This window comes from Crinia signifera, chromosome 6 (assembly GCF_055691185.1).
Source record: "Crinia signifera chromosome 6, ASM5569118v1, whole genome shotgun sequence".
In the NCBI taxonomy this organism is placed as follows: Eukaryota; Metazoa; Chordata; class Amphibia; order Anura; family Myobatrachidae; genus Crinia; species Crinia signifera.
Window position 1 is genome coordinate 240,956,976 of NC_139222.1, and position 24,004 is coordinate 240,980,979.

The following is a 24,004-nucleotide window of genomic DNA, read 5'->3' on the forward strand; positions in this document are numbered from 1 at the left end:
GTAGAATGTGCTTGAGAGCAGACAAACAGCTGTAAGGTTTATTCACACACGGATTACAATGTCTTGCTAGCTCAAGCTTTGACGGAATGGAACCTAGTTTGTGCTCTGGACAGCTGCCCCTCTCAAGATCTCCACCACTGATGCAGGACACCATGCACCAGTCCCTGGAGAGGTTACGGCAAAGAGAGGAAGAACCTGCGGTCCTGGGCAGTGGCAAAATGGAACTGGTAAGTAAGCATTGTTTTATGAAGTACAGGTTGAGTATCCCTTATCCAAAATGCTTGGGACCACGAGCATTTTTTATAGGGGATTTTTCCGGACTTTTTTTTCCCCATACTTACCTGGTCCGCTGGTGGTGCCCAGATGGTCCCCCGACATCCACCGTGTCCTCCGGCATCCACGTCGGCTTTGAGGATCCACTTCAGCAGCATCTCCAGTCCCATGGGTGCATTGCCGGGGATCTCGCCCGCGCATTCGCACAATGCACCCCTGGGACAGGAGATGCCGCTGAAGAGGATCCCGGAGGCCGCCGAGGACATCGGGGGACTAGGAAAGTACGAAAAAAGGGGCTGGGGGACAACCCCCCTTCCCCCCAAAAAGCAAGTTTTTTGGAATATTTCTGTTTTTGGAATACACGGATAAGGGAGACCCGACCTGTATATGGAAATGCAACATGCCAGACACGGGGGATGACCTGTAAGGAACTTATATTTTTATATTTATATATAATGAATGGTTCTCCACATAATGAGAAACATATTCCCTTGGCTTGTTTCCTATGTCTTCCATTTAATTTAATCTTCCTGGAGACCATTCAATTCTGCTTTCCAGCTGAAGGAAAAGCAAAGAAGCCCAACACGTTTCATGAGCACTTGTGCTGGTCTTTGATGTGCTCTTGGTAACCTTTTCCTGGCACTTGTCATAGAATACAGTATATTGCGCTAAGGTTCAAATGTGTTTGGAAATGGTGTTCTGGAAAGGCGTTTATTTGTAGGCAATGGAATGAAACTATCTTTCTGAAAACACCAGTATTATATAATGTCATAAATGTTTAATGGCTTCATCTACATCGGAGACATTATTTGTTAATTAGGAATTAAAGGTGAACACTGGATGGCAATGATAGGGTGCCTGTAGAACTACAAGTCAGAGCATGCCATACCATGTCAGATATTCAGATGGCATATTGGAACTTGTAGTTCCAAAACAGCTAGTACATGTGCAGTACATGATTTGTCATGTGTATGAGTAATCAGACTTTGACATCTTTAAAAGCTGTTTATGTAAATTAGTACACAGGCAAACATGTGCTTAAATTATCTTACCGACTAGAATCATTGGGATCTGATTGGCTGGTAGTTGTTACGGCATCTTTTTCTCTGCAATGGTTTTCAGAACTGTGACCCACTACATTTATGGGGCTGCATGTTAAATGTAAGCAATTTTGGGCATAGTCCCAACTAGCTTTATAGAGACCGGATAGTGATTGAAAATAACTTTACAATGTATATACATCAATTCAGTCTATATATGAGTCAGTATATTTGTCTTTAAAAGCTGTACAGATTGAGTATCTCTTATCCAAAATGCTCGGGATCAGAAGCATTTTTGGATAACGGATTATTCCGTGTTTCAGAATATTTTTAGATTTCAATGATGTACCTTGAGTTATATTTTAATTGTGCAAAACATGAAACAAAGTTTGTGTACTATCCCAGGCCACTGTATTTGAATGCCAAGCAATCATTTTCTTGCACATATATAGTGCCAGTTACATATCATGTCCCCAGTAGTGGCAGTTACATATCATGTCCCCAGTAGTGGCAGTTACATATCATGTCCCCAGTAGTGCCAGTTACATATCATGTCCCCAGTAGTGCCAGTTACAGATGTCCCCTGTAGTGCCAGTTACATATCATTTCCCCAGTAGTGGCAGTTACATATCATATCCCCAGTAGTGCCAGTTACATATCATGTCCCCAGTAGTGCCAGTTACATATCATGTCCCCAGTAGTGCCAGTTACATATGTCCTCATTAGTGCCAGTTACAGATGCCCCCAGTAGTGGCAGTTACATATCATATACCAAGTACTGCCAGTTACATATCATGTCCCCAATAGTGGCAGTTACATATCATGTCCCCAGTAGTGGCAATTACATATCATGCCCCCAGAAGTGCCAGTTACATATCATGTCCCCAGTAGTCCTAGTTACATATGTCCCCAGTAGTGGCAGTTACATATCATATCCTCAGTAGTGCCAGTTACATATGTCCTCATTAGTGCCAGTTACAGATGCCCCCAGTAGTGCCAGTTACATATCATATCCCCAGTAGTGCCAGTTACATAGCATGTCCCCAATAGTGCCAGTTACATATCATGTCCCCGGTAGTGGCAATTACATATCATGCCCCCAGTAGTGCCATTTACATATCATGTCCCCAGTAGTGCCAGTTACATATCATGTCCCCAGTAGTGCCAGTTACATATCATGTCCCCAGTAGTGCCAGTTACATATGTCCCCATTAGTGCCAGTTACAGATGCCCCCAGTAGTGGCAGTTACATATCATATCCCCAGTAGTGCCAGTTACATATCATGTCCCCAGTAGTGCCAGTTACAGATCATGTCCCCAGTAGTGCCAGTTACATATCATGTTCCCAGTAGTGCCAGTTACATATCATGTCCCCAGTAGTGCCAGTTACATAGCATGTCCCCAATAGTGCCAGTTACATATCATGTCCCCGGTAGTGGCAATTACATATCATGCCCCCAGTAGTGCCATTTACATATCATGTCCCCAGTAGTGCCAGTTACATATCATGTCCCCAGTAGTGCCAGTTACATATCATGTCCCCAGTAGTGCCAGTTACATATGTCCCCATTAGTGCCAGTTACAGATGCCCCCAGTAGTGGCAGTTACATATCATATCCCCAGTAGTGCCAGTTACATATCATGTCCCCAGTAGTGCCAGTTACAGATCATGTCCCCAGTAGTGCCAGTTACATATCATGTTCCCAGTAGTGCCAGTTACATATCATGTCCCCAGTAGTGCCAGTTACATATCATGTCCCCAGTAGTGGCAATTACATATCATGCCCCCCAGTAGTACCAGTTACATATCATGTCCCCAGTAGTGCCAGTTACATATCATGCCCCCAGTAGTGCCAGTTACATATCATGTCCCCAGTAGTGCCAGTTACATATCATGTCCCTAGTAGTGCCAGTTACAGATGTCCCCAATAGTGCCAGTACATATCATGCCTCCAGTAGTGCCAGTTACATATCATGACCCCAGTAGTGGCAATTACATATCATGTTCCCAGTAGTGCCAGTTACATATCATGCCCCAGGTAGTGCCAGTTACATTTCATGTCCCCAGTAGTGGCAGTTACATATCATGTCCCCAGTGGTGCCAGTTACATATCATGTCCCCAGTGGTGCCAGTTACATATCATGTCCCCGGTAGTGCCAGTTACATATCATGTCCCCGGTAGTGCCAGTTACATATCATGCCCCCAGTAGTGCCAATTACATATCATGCCCCCAGTAGTGCCAGTTACATGTCATGTCCCCAGTAGTGCCAGTTACATGTCATGTCCCCAGTAGTGCCAGTTACATATCATGTCCTCAGTAGTGCCAGTTACATATCATGTCCTCAGTAGTGCCAGTTACATATAATGTCCCCGGTAGTGCCAGTTACATATCATGTCCCCAGTAGTGCCAGTTACATATCATGTCCCCGGTAGTGCCAGTTACATATCATGTCCCCAGTGGTGCCAGTTACATATCATGTCCCCGGTAGTGCCAGTTACATATCATGTCCCCGGTAGTGCCAGTTACATATCATGCCCCCGGTAGTGCCAGTTACATATCATGCCCCCAGTAGTGCCAGTTACATGTCATGTCCCCAGTAGTGCCAGTTACATGTCATGTCCCCAGTAGTGCCAGTTACATATCATGTCCTCAGTAGTGCCAGTTACATATCATGTCCCCAGTAGTGCCAGTTACATATCATGTCCCCAGTGGTGCCAGTTACATATCATGTCCCCGGTAGTGCCAGTTACATATCATGTCCCCGGTAGTGCCAGTTACATATCATGTCCCCAGTAGTGCCAGTTACATATCATGCCCCCAGTAGTGCCAGTTACATGTCATGTCCCCAGTAGTGCCAGTTACATATCATGTCCTCAGTAGTGCCAGTTACATATCATGTCCTCAGTAGTGCCAGTTACATATCATGTCCCCAGTAGTGCCAGTTACATATCATGTCCTCAGTAGTGCCAGTAAGGGATACTCAACCCGTAGTATATTATTGATTATCCTTACTTTCCCTATATGTAATGCTCTGTGCATACCATTGTATGCGTGCTTCATGTTTGGTTCCACCTGTATTTCAGGGCTCTCCGGACGATGAGTATTTGGCTGCTGAGACTCTGCTTTCCCGGATTTCACACCACACAGCCCTCTGCGACCAGCTCAGTTACCTAGAACCGGATTTAGCAGAGAAGAACCCACAAGCATTTGCACAGAAGCTACAGGTTCGTATTTTCATCTCTCAATGAATCTTATTCTACAACAAGGCAACTAGGGTAAACGATTTTGGGCACTCCAGCTGTGGCCGCCCCTTGAGCTACCTGGTTGATGCTGCCAGTACCATGTGCTTTTCTCAGCTGGTACAATGAAACTGCCAATGATGCATTCAATACATTGTGGTTCAGCAGCAGCCGAGAGCATCTGTGTTGTTCAGCCATAGCCAGTGTAATCAGTGTTATATTGTCTGTTAGCATTTCTCCATTATCACTTGACGTCTTTGCTTTGTTCATTCTGTTTTTCCTCCCTTTTCTCTAACCCCTTATTCCTCCTGGCTGTCTTCTATCCCTCCCCCCAATGAACCTGCTCTGTGTGTGTGACATCTTTCCTCCTCTCATTATTAAAATACTTTTCTCTCTGGCTTGTCCTCTTTCCGGAGCAGGAGGAGTTAGAGTTTGAAGCCATGAGAAGTGAGGCTCTGACGTTAGCCAGACACATTTCCCAGGCCTCCCAGTATACAGAGGTATCTGGGGTGCGATGTGCAATATAACAGTGTCTGCATCCATTTGCCAGTGTGTGTCCTCCCACTGTTTCCCGTCCTTCCCACCACAGCACCTCATGCCTGCCACTGTTACCTGTGTAACTGATGATAAGCGTTTGTTATTAAGTATAATTTAATAGATTTTAACTACGGAGAACAGACAATATTTTCTTATTCGAAATAAAGTGAAACACCCATTTTACCTTCCTTAGTTTTACTCCCCCCTCCTTGTTTCTTTCACAGCCATTTCAATCTCATACTGTATATAAGTTTTATATATTATTTCCTTGTACCACATTAATCACCACAAAATACACTGGGATGCAGAATGTTGTAGCATGCTGTGGCTATGTGTATTTTTTTTTATTATATAACAGTAAATGTTTTCACTACTACATATGTAGTCATTGATGTTTTAGTATTGCAATACTGTAGTTACAAAATACTGAAGATAGATAGTTGCTCAGATAAACTTTGATTGTTTTTTTTTCCCTCAAGTTAATATTTGATTTTCTGTCCAGATATTGGTTTTTCATGGAAAGTCCATTAACTGTGGACAGGCCGCATGTCATAATAAGCAATTTAACAAATTCATCCAATATTTTTTAGTTGCAAGTTGCCTTGCGCGGTTTTCTGATTGTAGCCTTTTGCCTCATTTTACACCAATTTTACTGCTCCATTTATATGAGGGTTTAAAGGCCAGATGCACCAAGCTTCAAAAAGTGATAAAATGGAGAGTTATAAACATCCAGCCAATCAGCTCCTAACTGCCATGTTACAAGCAGAGTTTGAAAAATGACAGGTAGGAGCTGATTGGATGGTTGTTTATCACTCTCCACTGTATCACTTTTTGAAGCTTGATACATCTGACCCATTATGGGCGAGATGTATTAAAAAGAAAATGCGGTAAAACCCCCGTTTTACCGCATTTTCATATTTACTAAAACCCGGCCGCACCGATATCACCGGGCAGGGTATCGCCACCTTTGGGTGGCGATTCCCTATAGAAGCCTATGGCTTCTTTTTGCCGCCTCTGCCGCAAACCCCGCCAACTCGCTGACCCCCCCTCTCCCCCTCCCTTTGGCTTACCTTCCGGAAAGGTCCTCCTTGACCCTGGAAGGTAAACCCCTCCTCCCCCTAGTGATTTTCTAGCAGTGATTTTCAACCTTTTTACCTTGCGGCACACTAAATAAGATTTTAAAATTGCCAATGCACACCATGAGATCCCCACAGAGCAAAACACATTGGCCCCCACAGGAAAAAAACAAACCTATTGGCCCCATATAAAAAACAATCACACTGGTCCCCACAGGTAACAAAAATAAAATACATTGGCCCTTTAAATGAAATGAAGAGACCAGTAAATAACACTTGAACTGCTGGTGGCTGTAAACTGGTTTGGGCATCTATAGATCTGGGGGCACACTTGAGAACAGCTCAAGGCACAATAGTGTGCCACGGCACAGTGTTTGAAAAACACTGGTCTAGGGTAAAAATGCAAAAGACAGGGCGAATATAAGTGACCTGCAGGTTTGTTTTAACCTTTTCAGGTCTAACGTCTAGTCAGGCTCAACAGATAGCAGATCCAATGGTGAGCCACTTTAATTAAGATATCATTAATACAAGTTAAATTTTAAAATAACTACAGTACTAGTGCTTCCTCATAACAGTCCTTTCCTTTCCCCTCTCTCTCTCTCCTGAAAATAAAAAAGACTAATTTGAAAGACTAAATCCAATCAAAACTATGGTCTGAGATGAAGAAACTTTCAAAATGTTACTTACTGTACCTGCATTCAGTATATCTGTTATTTTGGCAGATGCCTAATGTATCTAACCTCCTAGAACACTTTAGCCTTAAATCCTTCCATAACAACAAAGCAGTCAGCTGGTTAAAGCTGGTCTAATGTATAAAGCTACCTATCATCTCCTGACCACAGTGCCAGCACTTCACCACAGAACAGTTTAAACACTTAAGACTTTTACAGCCACATCTCAGTTTCGCTTCATTCACCCTGATGTAAGCGTGAAATAGGGATCATTGATCACTAAGGTACAGTGCATACTGAAGCATGGAAGCTTCACACACTATATTTCCTCATGCCTTTCATCTAATGGGTGATGTACGGAGAGTCACAGCACCAGCAGGCAGTATGCAGTAGACCTGAATTATTATACACGGCTATCAGAATAAGCACAGAAGGTTGTTTTCATTTCATTTAGTGACATATTCAGTGATCAGCATGATTGGCATATTCAATTGATGCGCTCCCCCTGCAGGCCAATCTCTGTACTACAGTATCATTGACTTCAAGTGCATAACTCCCAAGGGGATATGGTCATTAGGTCGACAAGCATAAGGTCGACGGTCATTAGGTTGACACGGGCCTAGGTCGTCATTGGACAAGGTCGACAGGTCAATAGGTTGACACAATCACTAGGTCGACATGGGCTAGGTCGATATTTATTTATTTATTAGCAGTTTCTTATATAGCGCACACAGATTCCGCAGCGCTTTACAGAGAATATTTTGACCATTCACATCAGTCCCTGCCCCAGTGGAGCTTACAATCTATATTCCCTACCACATGTACACGCACACACAGACATTCTAGGGTTAATTTTGTTGGGAGCCAAATTAGCCTAGCAGTATATTTTTGGATTGTGGGAGGAAACCGGAGTACCCGGAGGAAACCCACGCAAGTACGGGGAGAATATACAAACTCCGCACAGTTAGGGCCATGGTGGGTATTGAACCCATGACCTCAGTGCTGTGAGGCAGTAATGCTAACCATTACACCATCCGTACTGCCCACATATGGGGTTTTTCACAGTTTTTTTTACCCGTCATGTGCCAACAGGCGGTATTTCATGCCCTACCATCCACTAGGGCATGGCGGGAGAATATAATAGTATGCCGAGCGTAGCCAGGCACCGAGCCCGAAGCATGGCGAGCGAAGTGAGCCATGCAAGAGGACGCGGTGCACTTTATCCTGTGTCCATGTCAACTGTGTCGACATTCGGGTAAAAAAAACAGTGAAAACCCCCATGTCGACCTTTTGACTGTAGACCTAGCCCATGTTGACCTGATGTTTGTGTCGACCTAATGACATGTCGACCTTTCAGCATGTCGACCTAGTGGTGTCGACCTAATGACTGTCGACCAACTACTGGCCGACCAAATGATCCATACCCCTCCCAAGTGTACTATACTACTGTATTTTCCCACTTACATTCAAATCACTTGGTCTTGGCTAAATAGCAGACTAATAGCTGTAAACATAAATGATTTGAGAGATGATTATTGGGAAGTCCTGTAAAGGCAGCAGCACAAAATACTTATCTCAATACCTGTACAATTCTGTATATTTTTTGCGCTTTAAAATAGCAACTGGTACAATGGTCTGATAGACAAGTGGTAGAACACCTTTGTGTGCTCACAATTGCATTGATTATATAAAAGCAGCATTCGGGAAATGTGTAAAATGCACAAATATGTTTTATTTAAATTCATTATATCAAGTGTAGCATTGTAGCATATACATAGGGTTATTCTGCTTCATTCACTCGGATGAGAATTTGCATCCTTGCGAGTGTACCAGATCCCGCCTTGCGCATGGTGGTACGCCGGCCCACCATTCGCAAGGTGTGTAAGTTCGCAATGGCTGCGAATAGATGTTTTACATGAACATCCATTCACATGCCACTGGGTCCCTTCCACATCTTTCGATGGTCGCCGACCATCGAAAGATGTGGAAGGTGCACGCATATGAAGGTTGCTCTGAGCATGGGCAAACCCAAAACATTGGTCACGTGCGAACGCACGCGGCCATGCGAACGGACCTGAATAAGGTCCAAAGTGTTATTTATTATTATAATACTATATTTATATGGCGCCACAAGGGATCTGCAGTGCCCAATTACAGAGTACATAAACAAGGAATCAAAGCAGTGACTAAAGGCCCATACACAGTTTTGCCGTTTGCGCTGTTTCAGCTCAAAAGCCGTGCAGTGTGTATGCCTTGTTATGAGCGCTGATGCGGCTCCCGCATCATCGCTGGCTGCCGCCGCTCATCTGCTGGCATTGCCAGCAGATGAGCAATGGGGTGAACAGCATTCCTTAGCGTCCTACTAAGGAATGCAGGGATTCAATCCCCAGGATTTGAATCCCGGGATTGGACCTTCCAATTCCGGGATTAGATGCGCATGCGCATATCTGATGCCAGGCAGCGTCTGAGCGAGTGCTCAGACGCTGCCCAGGAGTTCCCGATCCCAGGCCTGCAATCTGGAGCGGGTATAGGCAGTCTGACCTGCGCAGCGTGACCTCTGACCATCACGCTGCGCAGGCCGCACCGCCGATATCCGCTCCAGAGTGATCCCTCAGCTCTCACCATTGAGTCCTCCTGTTGCAGCTTTGGCCGCCCGCCCTCCGGGCGGCTCTGCTGCTGCTGTTGCCGCCAACACCACCTGCGCCAGAGTTGGGGGGGGACAGGGCTTGTTTTTTGCCCATGCTACATGCCTAAACTGCTTAGAGATGTCAATCCCAGGAATCCCGGGATTGAGCATTTTTCAATCCCGATTCCCGGGATTGAAGAAATGCCCCGAAATTGGCATCCCTAGTTACTAGTGTTACTATTTCCTACCAGCCAGGACTTGCAGTCTTACAAACGTTTAGTAAGAATTACGCTCCCAACCTCATAAAATGAAGTGGACTAGTAAAGTGTGGGGATATATGTATGAGATGCTGTGGGTGGATGGGTGGGGAGTATGACTGTAACATAGCTCTGATGTACAGTTATGGTTACGGGTGGTCAGAGTGGTCATAAAATCAAATGTCTGCTTATTTAAATGTAATACCATTGGAGCTATGTGATTGGCCCAGAACATTTACATATCGGGTATGGATCATTGGACAGACAGCAGCTAGGTCGACAAGCATTAGGTCGACACCACAAGGTCATCATGCCTCAAGGTCGACATGGGGTTAGGTCGAGAGGGTCATTAGGTCGACATGAGGAAATTGGACAGTCAAAATGTCGACATGTTTTTCACTTTTTTTTTGTCCACGATTTCGACATGGACACTGAAATTCAGAACTGCGTCCCCTCGCATGGCTCACTATGCTCGGCACACTATTTTGTTCTCCCACCACACCCTGGTGGTAGGGCATGAAATACTGCCTATCGGCACATGTCGACTCAAAAAAGGTGAAAAACTCCATGTCGACCTTCAGTCATGTTGACTTTCCCCATGTCGACCTTCAGTCATGTTGACCTTAAGGCATGTCGACTTAATGCTTGTAGACCTAGTGACCATATCCCTACATATCAGAGGTGCCGATCTATGTTTTTGCTGGTGGGTGCTCAAGCCTGTTGAAAGGCTCAACAAGCAAATACAGTGGCCCGGCATCGGGACTCTGGAGTTACGGGCACGTGGGTGCTCATTAATTCCTGTGGGTGCTCGGGCCCTTGAGCACCCACAGAATCGGCACCTATGCTACATATCATCCATGGACTCTAGCATCCATAGTATAGTATGGATGATTAAGGGTTTACGCCAAATGCCACCAGTTGCTCGCTATAGGATAATACTGATGTAATGCTGGAAGGGGGGCGTTTGGTTTGTTTTGTTTTTCACCTAACTCCTGACTATATAAAATATGTAGCATGTGCTGTGTTCTGCAAGTGGCTAGACGCAGTCACCACTGCCACACCACAGACACTACAACAGCGCCTGGCTTCCTGGGTTTTTATTTATCCCCCAAACCACATTTAGCTGACCTGTGATGATCTGCAGCAACAGCCTTCCCAGCCAAATTACTGTTTTCCCATGAACAAATGTCATGTCCTCCAGCTGCACTGAACTCTCACCTGGCCTGGGAAGAAGAGATGACGTTAAGGATTTTCAATAGGTTGTTGTTTTGCATTTGCTGTGGAAACTGTAGCATCATGAATGTTGCCGTTCCACATTTAAAGCCCTGTTTTACTTGGAGAGAAGTAAGCGAGGAGCTAGAGAAAGATCTCTCTATGCCCTATTCTGGAGCTGCACTTGGTTGTTGATTAACCAGTCACAGGGGTCAGTTTGACCTTTGGTTAAATAACCTCCTGCGGTGTTTCATACAGAAACACAAGTCTGTCCATAGTGACCCACAATAGGAGAGCCGGGTACTGTAGATCTGCTCGCTGTGTGCTGTGCCTAACCAGTGTGAGCTTACCTGTACGTGCCTTCCTCTCGCATTCTTCTTGCACGGTAATGATAAGGTGAAAGGTATAATTAATATGTGGGTTCTAACAGACTCTTTTATTTCCACCCACAGTCTGAGGGGTTGGACTCAACAGACGTCGGCCTCTCGCATAAGTCACTTTACTCTCGTGCGGTGGTTATGGAGACTACTGGAGGTGGCCTGTTACATGCCTACCAGCAGCCGGACTTTGACACAGCGCTCCAGCTTGCCAGGGAAGAGGTAAATGTCTAGCACAGATTCCTAGCACATAGTTTGTCGCTATATGCATCCAGTCTGATTAGTCCCTTTGATCATGAACAGGGAGGTTCTCTGTTAGAATATAAAAATTTTCATAGGACGCATGTACTAGGTGTGTTTGCATGAAATCCATCATGTGTAAATGTAGGATGCAGCTTTCAACCACTGTGTGTCGCTATTGCGCTGCCTGGTTGTCTCAGAGCCCAGAGAATGCATTCAGAGACTGGCGGTCACATCATAGTACTGCCTTTAGCTCTTTCCTAACATGAACGTATTTATAAAAAAAAAAAAGGGGCTTCTAATGAAGTATTTGTCTATTGTAGAAATCTTGCTAAAACTCCTTAAATTACTCCAGTATTTACACAGAATACATAATATGCTCAATCAGAACATTTGCCCCATCTGCTTTGGTAGTAACCCTGGCAAGATGTCTTTACTTAGACAAGGAGTCCCGATCAAATCGCACGGCAAGCCTCTTGACATGCATGCTATTGTGACTATATAGTGCAGATCTGCACTATATAGTCTATACACTATATAGTCATTGCTGCCCTGTCTATCTGGGTTTCGATTTGTGCTGTCCTGGGAGCCGCGCGATCCCAATGCAATTTTGACTATACTGTAGAGTCAAAATTGTATGCTGGATTGTACCATGTGTACACACCATAAATCTATCTGCACGTTACATCTCCCCCCACCAGCAACTTGGACAGTTAAGGTATGTACACATGGTTAGATGTGGAATTCGATTAAATTTCACTTTGATTTCTACTATATAGTCTTGCCTGGCAAGACTATTTTTCTTTTTGATTTCCACTGAGTGAACGCTCATTGGGATCATAATGATTTAGATCTGATTTCCATTAGATTAGATTTATACATTATACTTTATTCCCAAACAAGAATCAGGTTTAAGGTGTTCATAAACTACTGCAATGTATTGAAGCAGTGTATGGCCATCCGACCCCCCTGAGCCGTCCGCATGTGACCCCGTTCCCCGCCGCTGGGAGGGGGGGGCGAGTTGGTGATCGGATGGGCAGCAGGTCATATATCCGGCTCAGGTCTAATGCGCAAGGGACCACGCATTGGAACCCAGAGGGATGTTAAGCACATCCAATATGGATTGATTTCTCGGCCTGATCCGGTGAAATCGGCCCAAATTGGACTAGTGTGTGGGCACCTTTAATGTGTAGAGCTCACTGAGTAAACTTTTAATGAAGTGTTACTAACTTTAGCCCAGTCTGCAAAGTCTCCTAAAGCCATCAATGGTTCCACACCATCTCCGGCATACTAAACCTGCTCACATGACTAAATAGTGCAGTGCTGTTGTCAGTGCCCCTCCCCTTTGTGCTACCCATTCACACCCACTGAGTAGTACAATGGGGAGGATATTGACAACACTGCTTAAGACAAGTAGATCTAGCGGACGCGTACCGCCGCCGCTCGCCACGCTTCGGGATTACGGCGATACTGGGGGGGGGGGGGGGGGGCGTAAATAAATGACATTATATGTAATTTAATGGTATAGTACAGTGGTTCCCAACCCTGGTCCTCAAGTACCCCCAACAGTGTCCCTTATTCAGATATGATCGCAGTACAAATTTGTTCTCAAAATGGGCAAAACCATGTACACTGCAGGTGGGGCAGATGTAACATGTATAGAGAGAGTTAGATTTGTGTGAGTTATTTTGTTTCTGTGCAGGGTAAATACTGGCTGCATTATTTTTACACTGCAATTTAGATTTCAGTTTCAACACACCCCACCAAAATTTAACTCTCTGTGCACATGTTACATTTGCCCCACCTGCAGTGCACATGGTTTTGCTCATTTTGAGAACAAATTTGTACTGCGATCAGATCTGAATAAGGGCCAGTGTACGTTTTGCAGGTCTTCTCACAGAATCACAAGTGCTATAATTAGCTCCACCTGTGGATCTTTTCAAATGTGTCTGAATAATGAGTGCACCTGCCGGGTGACCTGGAAAACGGGCACTGTTGGGGGTACTTGAGGACCAGGGTTGGGAACCACTGGTATAGTACATTAAATGCCATTATAACGGGTAAAATCGCATGCCATTATTGTATGGCATGCGATGCGATTTCACTACATTTGCGTACGTAGTCAAATCGGGCGCCGTGATAATACACAAGTACCCTTTTTGCCATTACATTTTTTTCACTGGTAACAGTTAGATATGTCTGTAGAAGTAACTAAAATAGGCCAAAAGAGAGGTACTCTGGCAGCTGAGTGGCCTATAGATTGTAAGCTTGCAGCAGGGCCCTCCAACCTCTATGTCTGTCTGTTTTACCCAGTTGGTTCTTTCGGAGTTGTCATCAGTTCAGTGAAGTGCAACAGAATCTGCTGCGCTATATAAGTAACTGTAAATAAAGAAAGAAATATTAGATATACTGTATAAGCACCTGTTGGCATGAGCGAAATTATAAATCCAGCGCTAAATTGTTACTAGATTTTAAAGTTTAAGCTTACAATTCCATATATAGTACATTACAGTGCATACAATTAGACCTTAAAAAAGCTGGGTACACATTGGAGTGGCGGAGATACACTGCAACATCAGAACATATCCCCGTCAGCCCGGATTACCAGTACACAGTGGAACGAATTTATTACAGGACCATGTTCTCCTCATTCATTAGCGTACTACAGGATCGGGGCTAATTCAGGTTGGATCGCTAACTTGAAAAAAAGAAAAAAGCAGTTGACTGCTAGCAAAAAGTTACCGCCCAGTATGACAGAAAAAACGCCCATGCAAAATTGTTAATGCATCGCTAATCGACATACATTCACATATCAATGCGCCATTCATAGAACATTGAAGAGTACCTGCCCTCTGTGCAAATGTGCACAAGTCTGAGGCTCCCACTAATCTGTGCTGGAGACAACCTGGTAGGGGTCAGAGCTGATGTCAGAGACCCACCCGGAAAATGTCTGGGCACGTCTGTGTTTTTTCCATCACACCCAAAAAAAACGCCATGTTGCCGCCCCAAGCGCCAGGTTCCTGTCAGTCAAACTATGACTGGATTGTGATTGCTAAGCATTAGCATTTTCATTCCTAATTTGAGGTTGCGCAGCCGCAATGTGAACGCTGTCGGTGGATAATTGGTGATTTGCTGATTTTTCTTATATTAGCCATCCATGCTAAATTAGTCCCATCATTAGGTTTAATGTCCAACACACCAAACCTAACAATGTTGCCAGCGACATTAGGCACCCGCATATCGGGCATACACACTGGTGGATCGGACTGACATATCGCTCTATGTGTACCCAGCTTTACCCAAGGTGAGAACTCTCTTCTCTAGTACTCAGACCTGTACATTAATCGCACACGATTACTCTTGTTCTTCATTAGATTGCAGCCAAGGAAAGAGAGGCATCAGAGTGGAAGAAGAAGTACGATGACAGCCGCTGTGAGGTGGTGGAGATGAGGTGAGTCACTGCTGGCATTTCTTCATGCTGACTAGCGCTCAGGTACTGCAATATCACCTGCACTATAATTCTAAGCATTAGCTTTCAGTAGTGATGGGCGTGAGCGTCTCAAGTGACTTAAACAGAGCAGCCGATCCTCTTGTATTCTGTAATCCTGCTTTTTATACCTCAGACGGCCTTACAAATCCTAAGCACTAAACCCTCTTCCATATGGCGAGGGGATCAGTACAAGCTCACATCCACCTGGATGGCAGACAGGTTTCCTAAATATCACCTCATTCTATTATACTGATAGAACAGTTTCCTGCACACTGGAATACCATAACTAATATAGCAAACATGTTCTAGCATGCTGTGTCCATGGGAGAATATGACTAAACTAAAATTAAATAGTTATATGTTATTCTGTTACTAATGGTACTGTATATCATCACAGCCTTGGGTCATATATACGATTTAGGCAGAATATTTGCCACACTTTACCTCATAATAGTTAACAATTGCATTTCTTACTATAGGTTGCAGTGGTGGCTCCAGAGGTGGGGCTGCAGTACAGTTGAAAATTCAAATAGGAACTGCCATTCCAAACTGACTCACTGGCAGTTGGTGTTTCTTCCCTATTTGAATTTTGAAATATGCTGCAGCCACTTTTCTGGAGCTGCCACTGGCTGTATAAATGGTGTAGCAGCAAAGTTTTACTGTTATTACAAATGATATACAGTACTGCTGCCTGAACTGTAGTCCAGTTGTTTCCAGACTTTCTTGAATCACGGAACCCTAGAGTAGCAGCAATTTTTTCAATGTGCCACTAGTCCAAAATGATAAATAAAATAAAAAAGATATCGTGCTTCTCTGTTATGACCATTAGATTCAGTTATGTGGTGGTGGACATACTTGTGGTTCTAATTGTCCACATATTTTATTATTGGCAGCCACCAACACTGGTTTCGTCTATCACTTTGAGAAAAAATTAATTTCCGTTGGTTAGGGACCCCAACCCGAGGCACCCCTACAAGTGTCTCTTTGCACCGGAAGGTACCTAGGCACACAGGGCCTTATTCTAATTCACTCTTAGAGGCAAATTGCTTCTTAGCTGGACAAAACCATGTGCACTGCAGGTGGGGCAGATGTATCATGTGCAGAGAGAATTCGATTTGGGTGGAGTTTTTCTTCAAAGTTAGATCTATATTGAAGTGTAAAAAATAAAGCAGCCAGTATTTACCCTGCACAGAAACAAAATAAGTCACCAAACCTAATTCTATCTGCACCTGTTACATCTGCCCCCTGCAGTGCACATGGTTTTGTCCAGCTAAGATGGAATTTGCCTCTAAAAGTGAACTAGAATAAGGCCCTGAGTTTGGGAACCACTTCTGTAGCCAATGGAGAAAAATCACAATTAAGCACAGTTTATGTATTCTGGTGACTTTAGTGCTAATTCATTTAGCAACAAGCAAAAGTGTGTGTAATTAAGAAATATAACATAATATATTGATGTGCTTGTGCAAGATTTTTATAAATGAAGGTGCCTTTGATCCTGCAGCCTTCGTGCCCCAGTTTGATAGGAGCCTGGAATCACTACTGTACTGTAGGTGCCCTGCAACTTGCACAGTCTACCACTAGTATATTACTTCCGCCTTGTATCCGTTCTGCTGCTGTGATTGAGGCACTGCCCTTGTCACTTGCCCTGGCTAATGTTATTGCATGAAAGGACACGGCCTCCGTCAGAATCAGCACACCAAATCTCCTAAAATGCTATGTGCTGCTGTTCTTTTTCTGGTAATCTTATTGGCTATAGGGTGATCTATCCCCACCCACCTATAAAGGAACTGATGAACATCAGTAGATAGTGGGCCAGATGTATCAAGCTTCAAAAAGTGATAAAGTGGAGAGTGATAAACAGCAAGCCAACCAACCCCTAACTGTCATTCTCCAAACACATGCTGTAACGTGACAGTTAGGGGCTGATTGCATATAGAATGGCTGTGTTCTATATGTTTTGCGCAATTATAATTATGGATAAATGCAGCCCACAGTGCAGTAGGAGTATTAGGAGTACACCAACTCCTTAGATCAATAAAGAAAGCAGTTTATGCACATGTTCTGGCACAATCACCATAAAAAAATATTCAAATACTCCCTTTTCAGGGGATAATAACACAATCTTTAGTATTAAAAATTACATGAAATGACATTTAACATTAAAAATATGAAGAACCATACGAAGACTATCTCTAACGTGGTTCAGCGGCTGGAAAAAAAAAGTGTTTCTCACCCTGTTGCGGTACTGCGGTGGAGTTATGCTCCAAAAGCAACGCAGGCCGAGCCTCAATTGCTCGGCACCACCGCAGTAGGTATATTTCTTTATTTCCAGGGGATTGTCTTACCAGTCCACATTCAGCAAATCGCCACAAAGTACAAGTGCAAAATATTCAAAGACGCGTTTCGGGGATATATCTCCTTCCTCGGTTTTGGATGGGCTCTATCTCCCGTGATGGGGTTTAAATACCCCTCCTAATTGTGATCATTCAGCAGCAATGTTAGTTAGGGGCTGATTGTCTGGCTGTTTATCACTCATTTTATCACATTTTGAAGCTTTATACATATGGCCTGTAGTAAGCTTAAAAAAGTGATAACGTGTATAGTGATAAACAATCAGCTCACAGTCTGTAGCATGGCAGTTGGGAGCTGATTGGCTGATTGTTTTTCACTCTCCATCCATGTTATCACTTTTTGAAACTTAGTACATCTGGCCCAGTAACTACAAAACCAAATGGCTCTCAGAAACCTTGTCAAAAGCACCTGAGTCAACATGTAATGGAAGAGTGATCTAAACTTTAGCACATACTGTATAAGGATTGACTAACATAATAAACAAATAATAAAAACTATATTTTACCACAAACATATTATTATAAGATATAATTTCACATTGTACTCAAAAGTTTACTCTCGGATTTGATTTATGTAAAATATATAATCGTACTTGTCCTGTGACTCTATTTAGTGCCACATTGTCACATATCTCATTTACTTTAATGCGGAGTTACCTTACAGAAATGTTTGCTTTGTGTTATTGCTAGAAGCAAGATAACATGTTTGAACATAAGCTCCTTTTACCTTACTCACCCCCCACTGTTCAAACACCAGTGCCTTCCGGTATTTTGGACTTTTGAACTACAATTTGGCACCCAGCCCCTTTATATGCAGCTCAGAGAATAATCCATGACATGCATAGGAGGGCAGACCTGCAAGTTTTATGAATACTTGTTTAATTTCACGGCGGCACTTCCCAGCAGATCATAAGTAAATCATATGCAAATCGCACGCGATATTTGCATACGATTCGATCTGCAATGCGATTTAACACACCCCCACTATACACGTCAGCGCGAAGCGTGGCGAGCGCAGTGTGCCCCGCAAGGGGACGCGGTACGCATACTCCCGACCTGTTCATACCCCCACTATACACATCGGCGTGTAGTTGATTTTATAAAGTGTGGCGAGCGCAGCGTGCCCCACCAGGTCCGCTTAAAATGAGCCCGATGTGTAGCGAGGGGCCACGGAATACACGTCAAGTAATCCATGTCCCCTTGCGGGGCTCGCTGCGCTCGCCATGCTGCGCTCGCCGCGCTGCAGGCTCGTTTTCCGCGGCCCCTCGCGGGGCACACTGCGCTCGCCACATTTCGGGCTTGGTGGCTCGCTGCGCTCACAACACTTTATAAAATCAACTCCGCGCCGACATGGATAGTGGGGGTATGAACAGGTCGGGAGGACACTTACCGCATGCGCTCGCCACACTTCAGGCTGACGTGGATAGTGGGGGTGTGCTAAATCGCATCGCGGATCGAATCGCATGGAAATCACGTGCAATATTTGCATGCGATTTGCATACAATGCGATCTGCTGGGAAGTGCCGCCGTGAAACTAAACAAGTACCGTTTTATGTTATATAGGCCCTTGCAGCAGCTGTTTCTGCAGTGAGGTGTACAAAGATCAGGGGCACAGAAAACGAAACTGCATGCGCAGAACGACTCCTGCGTGATTGCTCGCATTCCTCCTTAGTCACAGCTAAGGGGGGATGGGGGGTGAACAGCACCGTTCTACAAAGCGTGGACTGTTGGCGTGCCGAGCCTAGGGTCACTCTCATCAGACACAGAGTTCCTGGACCCGGCAGAGATAATGTATAACCTAGCAATATACAGTATTAGCATTATAATATAATACAATATGATTTAATAGCTACATTTTCAAATTTGTTTCCTGTAAATCGGTATACTGTAAATAGGCTTACAATACAGTACCTTTAAACCAAGACACTCATGGAATCCACAGGTTATGTGACCGATTAAAACCAGGTGAAATGAGGGCTTGAAGTCAGCCCACCACAGAACCTGTGTAATTCATTAGTGTCTCAGTTAAAGGGATAGAATAGAAAGTCCTAGGTATAGACAGATTTTAGTCCTGGCAGTATTCACTTATATTATAGTCCCACACTCCTGTCTGTATCTGGACAGTTTAAATATAATAATAATGGGGCAGATGTATGAAGCCTTAACAAGAGATAAATGCAATAGTGATAAGGAGAGATAAACGTCCGGCCAATCAGCTCCTTACTGACTTTTTTCAAACACAGCCTGTAACATGGCAGTTAGCAGGTGATTGGCCGGACGTTTATCTCTCTTTATCACCCTTGCATTCATCTCTTGTTAAGGCTTAATACATCTGCCCCAATGTCTTAATTAATTATGAACCATCTTCGTAATAGTGTAAACTGATTTGGAGTGATGTGGGGTATTGACGCTTACCTATTATTATTATTATTTTTTTGTAGGAAAATTGTTGCGGAGTATGAACAGACAATTGCACAAATGATCGGTAAGTTTATGGTTTGTGTGTATACAGAATGTATCCCGCTACATTGTTGCTGCGTATAGCAGCGTTCCGTAGCGGAGTATGTAGCATCGCTTGCAGACTCACATTAGAGCGAATGTGTAGCATGAGGGTGCATGCGCATGAGCCAGGTGTCTCCCATTACCAGAACACAATATAATATAGTGTACACCCCACTATGCCGGGAGTTGTGTGTTCTGCTGCTTACGCATTGCAGCCACTACGTAAGAGGACACATCTGTATATATCATGTAGTAGTGACATTGAGAAAACTCAGGGGGTTATTCAGACCTGATTGGATGGCTGCAAATTTGCAGTCCAGGCGGTTATCGATAGACTGCGCATGTATACAGCCTATAGTACACATCAAGCGTCTTTTTTAATCCCTGGCCGTACTCAAGTTGAGAAGAGGCAGGCGTTTGGGGGTGGTAACCGGCTGTTTGGTGGGAGTGTCAGGGAAGATGCCGGTGTGCCCAGGAGTTCTCAGGGAAGCCTCGATTAGCCTGGTTCTATTGTAGCTGCCGAGAAGGTCCTGGGCTGCACACAGACCGCACACAATGGACGATTGGATTTGCAGCTAATTGCAGGGCTGCGATATTTTTGGCTGGGAGGTCAAAGGTTCCCCATCCCTGATCTATACATTAATGGTGCAATTTTTTGCTTGTCTTTGGTTATATCCCCCCTCCTGCCCACTGTTCCTTTACAATGAACCCAACCCTTTTCACCTAAAACCCCCTACACACTATGCGATTTGGAGATTTGCCAGATAGCAATATTGTGAATGATATTATTGTGTATATCGTTCAACGTGTACCCACTATATCCTTAACGATGCACGCTCCCACGGATTGTTAACGATAACCGCTATCTTCTGAACATCCAATCAAATCTGACAATATCAGCAGTGACTGCATGTTCGTTGGGGCTCCTGATGATGACACTGAGCAATATTGTTAACTATATTGTTCAGAGTTTGAACTGTGGATTGTTCATGTTGGGCCCTGTCGATATTATTAACAATATCGTTGGTGCCGCATATCGTATAGTGTGCCGGGGCATTAGAACAAGACCTGGCTCTGCTCCTTTATCCCCCCTAATTAATCAGTTTACTTTTGCTTATTTTATCATTTCGTTTTTTTACCTGCTGGTTTCTGCTTTTCTTTTTGCTTGCAAACATAAGGCAGCCCAGGTAAGAACAAGCTGTGTCCCGTATGTCTATATTTCTGTATTGTGTTTTGTGAGCAGGTTCACATTGGTTATCCATTAGATGGGTATGTGGTGCTCAGCTCACATGTCAGTGACCATATTATGCCAGTTACAAGGCAATGGGCAGTTGTTTTCCATCCCAATATACTCAATAATATGCCAATTTATTTTGGATTTTTATCTGGCGTGGGGGTTTCTTTATTTACAAACGTACAAGCTTCAGGTTACAAATGAGATTGAACAATGGCCCTTATTTACATCTGATGGCAGCACAAATTTGTTCTCAAAATGGGCAAAACCATGTGCACTGCAGGTGGGGCAGATCTAACATGTATACAAAGAGTTAGATTTGTATGAGATATTTTGTTTCTGTGCAGGGTAAATACTGATTTTTTTACACTGCAATTTAGATTTCAGTTTCAACACACCCCACCCAAATTTAACTCTCTCTGCACATGTTACATCTGCCCCACCTGCAGTGCACATGGTTTTGCCCATTTAAAGAACAAATTTGTACTGTATCAGGGGTAAGATTTAATGGGATAAGAGATTCAGAAAGTGAGAGATTTGGTGAGAAATCTCCAGTTTTTTTAAAGCAGCAATCATTTACACTGCAAGAACCAGTTTGATTTCGAAGTGTAAATGATTGCCGCTTTAAAAAAACTGGAGATTTCTCACCAAATCTCTCACTTTCTGAAACTCTCATCCTATTAAATCTCACCCTATATTTGAATAAGGGCCATTGAGTGTAAGCATTATAATTACAGGGTGTACTTATTGTTATTTATTATAGTACATATCATTCACACTTCTCCCAAGAATGTGCATCTGCAACAGTTCATGCATGCCAGCCTAGTGGTTGCATGAATGCAGAGCAGAGATACGGCAGCCAGTGGGTGGCATGCAGGGCAGAGATACTGCAGGATAGGGGAACAAAGTGTCCTTGTGTGAGGTGACAGTGTTATCTGAAACAGTCCCAGCAAAGTCAGAGACGTGAGCAGGTAAAGTCCATGGTTGCTCCGGTTCAGAATACTCTGCAGCATTTGAATCCACTTACAGTATGTATAATGTATGTGGTCAGTTTTATCCTCCTAGTTTGGGGAGTGATGACAATGTATTGTCTAGAACTGAAAGAATAGGTTAAAAGAATGACCCGAAGAGAACATCTGCTTTTTGGGGCACTATATATATAGATTCTATATGCAGTGAAATTTAATTCCTGGGGGTAATGGATGGTCAGGCTGCCGAGACATAGCCGGGCATGCATATAGCTTCATACAGTATGCATGCCCAGCTGTGTCTCAGCAGCGCGACTGTCCATTACCCCCAGGAATTTCATTTTGACCCCATTTGGGGTAATCTACCCCTGTTCCCTGACCACTGGTCTAGACTTTGTAATCATTATCTGTTTCTGTCAGTCCATAAGAAAAAAAATGGGTGTGTTTGTAATACAGGGCACTGATAATACTCTTATGTTTGGGCAGAGGATGAGCAGAGGGAGAAGTCAGTCTCTCACCATACAGTGCAGCAGCTGATTTTGGAAAAAGAACAAGCTCTGTCCGACCTCAATTCCGTGGAGAAGTCTCTGGCAGATCTCTTCCGGAGGTATGAGAAAATGAAGGATGTGCTGGAAGGTTTCAGAAAGGTAAGAGATCTTAGACAAGGAAACTGAACCCCTTGTTTTCTGACTGATAGGAGGTACATTTACTAATGTGTGAGTTTTTAGAAGTGAGAGATGTTGCCCATGACAACCAATCCGATTCTAGCTATCCCCGTCTAGAAGGTTCTAGGTGACTAGAATCTAATTGGTTGCTATGGGCAACATTTGTCACTTCTAAAAACTCACACTTTAGTAAATTTACCCCTTAGAATCTACATCGTTTTTCTTTCAGCATTCGGATGGCTGACTGACAATCTGTAGGTTGACAGTAAATAGGTTGACATAATGGGGGAAATTTACTAAAGGAAATTTGTAAAAAATAGGTGTATTTGTATCCAGAAATACACTTATTTTTGACATTTACTATCCCGAAAATACGGCAATTCGTATTCGTATTGATAGCACATCAATACGAATACGAATTGCCCTTTTTTTCGGGATAGTAAATGTCAAAAATAAGTGTATTTCTGGATACAAATACACCTATTTTTTACAAATTTTCTTTAGTAAATTTCCCCCAATATGGTCGACATGCTTAAAATGTCGACACACGGAAAGGTCAACATGGTTTTTTGGACTCCAAATGGTATAGTATGCCGAGAGCAACAGTGTCGATAGTCACACAAAAAAAACGTGAAAAACTCATGCTGACCTTTCCATATGTTGACGTTCTGCCTGGGTCAACTTTTTTCCAGTGCCAACCCTGTGCATGTTGACCTAATATACCACACCCAACTCTTTCTGTCTGTCATATTGATAATTATATTACTGAGGGGGATCTGACCATGTACAACCATACCTCCTACAGAATGAGGAGGTGCTGAAGAAATGTGCTCAGGAGTATCTGGCGCGGGTAAAGAAAGAAGAGCAGCGGTACCATGCTCTGAAAATCCACGCGGAGGAGAAGTTGGACAGGTAATGGGGAGTCATAGTCCTGTATTGATAGTACAGAACCGGTTAGAAATCACTGGTAATTCTTTTAGTACTGCTCCTTTTAAAAAAGAAAGGCCAATATTCTGGTCCCTAAGGGTTTCAGTACAATTTTCTTCTGCACCGACTCTTATATGCTGCATTCTACAATATGGAATGTGTTTCCTTGCAGGGCTAATTCAGATATTGCCCAGGTGCGCATTAAGTCTCAGCAGGAGCAGGCAGCACACCAGGCCAGCCTGAGGAAGGAACAGCTCCGAGTGGATGCCTTGGAGAGGACCCTAGAGCAGAAGGTTAGTACAAGAGCGGTCTTCCC

General features: G+C 43.8%; 1 protein-coding gene across 8 annotated transcripts in view; it reads left to right on the top strand.

Moving 5' to 3' along the window:
- TACC2 (transforming acidic coiled-coil containing protein 2) overlaps positions 1–24,004 on the top strand; it is a 117,989-nt gene that overhangs the window by 92,101 nt on the left and 1,884 nt on the right. For 6 of the 8 annotated variants that reach the window (XM_083149189.1, XM_083149184.1, XM_083149186.1 and 3 more), the window contains 9 exons: positions 71–227; positions 4,400–4,540; positions 4,975–5,055; positions 11,387–11,533; positions 14,926–15,002; positions 19,834–19,877; positions 22,583–22,743; positions 23,567–23,673; positions 23,861–23,981. In XM_083149189.1, the coding sequence (XP_083005315.1) occupies positions 71–227; positions 4,400–4,540; positions 4,975–5,055; positions 11,387–11,533; positions 14,926–15,002; positions 19,834–19,877; positions 22,583–22,743; positions 23,567–23,673; positions 23,861–23,981 (1,036 nt within the window). The remainder of the gene's footprint in view (positions 1–70; positions 228–4,399; positions 4,541–4,974; positions 5,056–11,386; positions 11,534–14,925; positions 15,003–19,833; positions 19,878–22,582; positions 22,744–23,566; positions 23,674–23,860; positions 23,982–24,004) is intronic. The other 2 variants (XM_083149187.1, XM_083149188.1) reach the window with 1 other exon arrangement.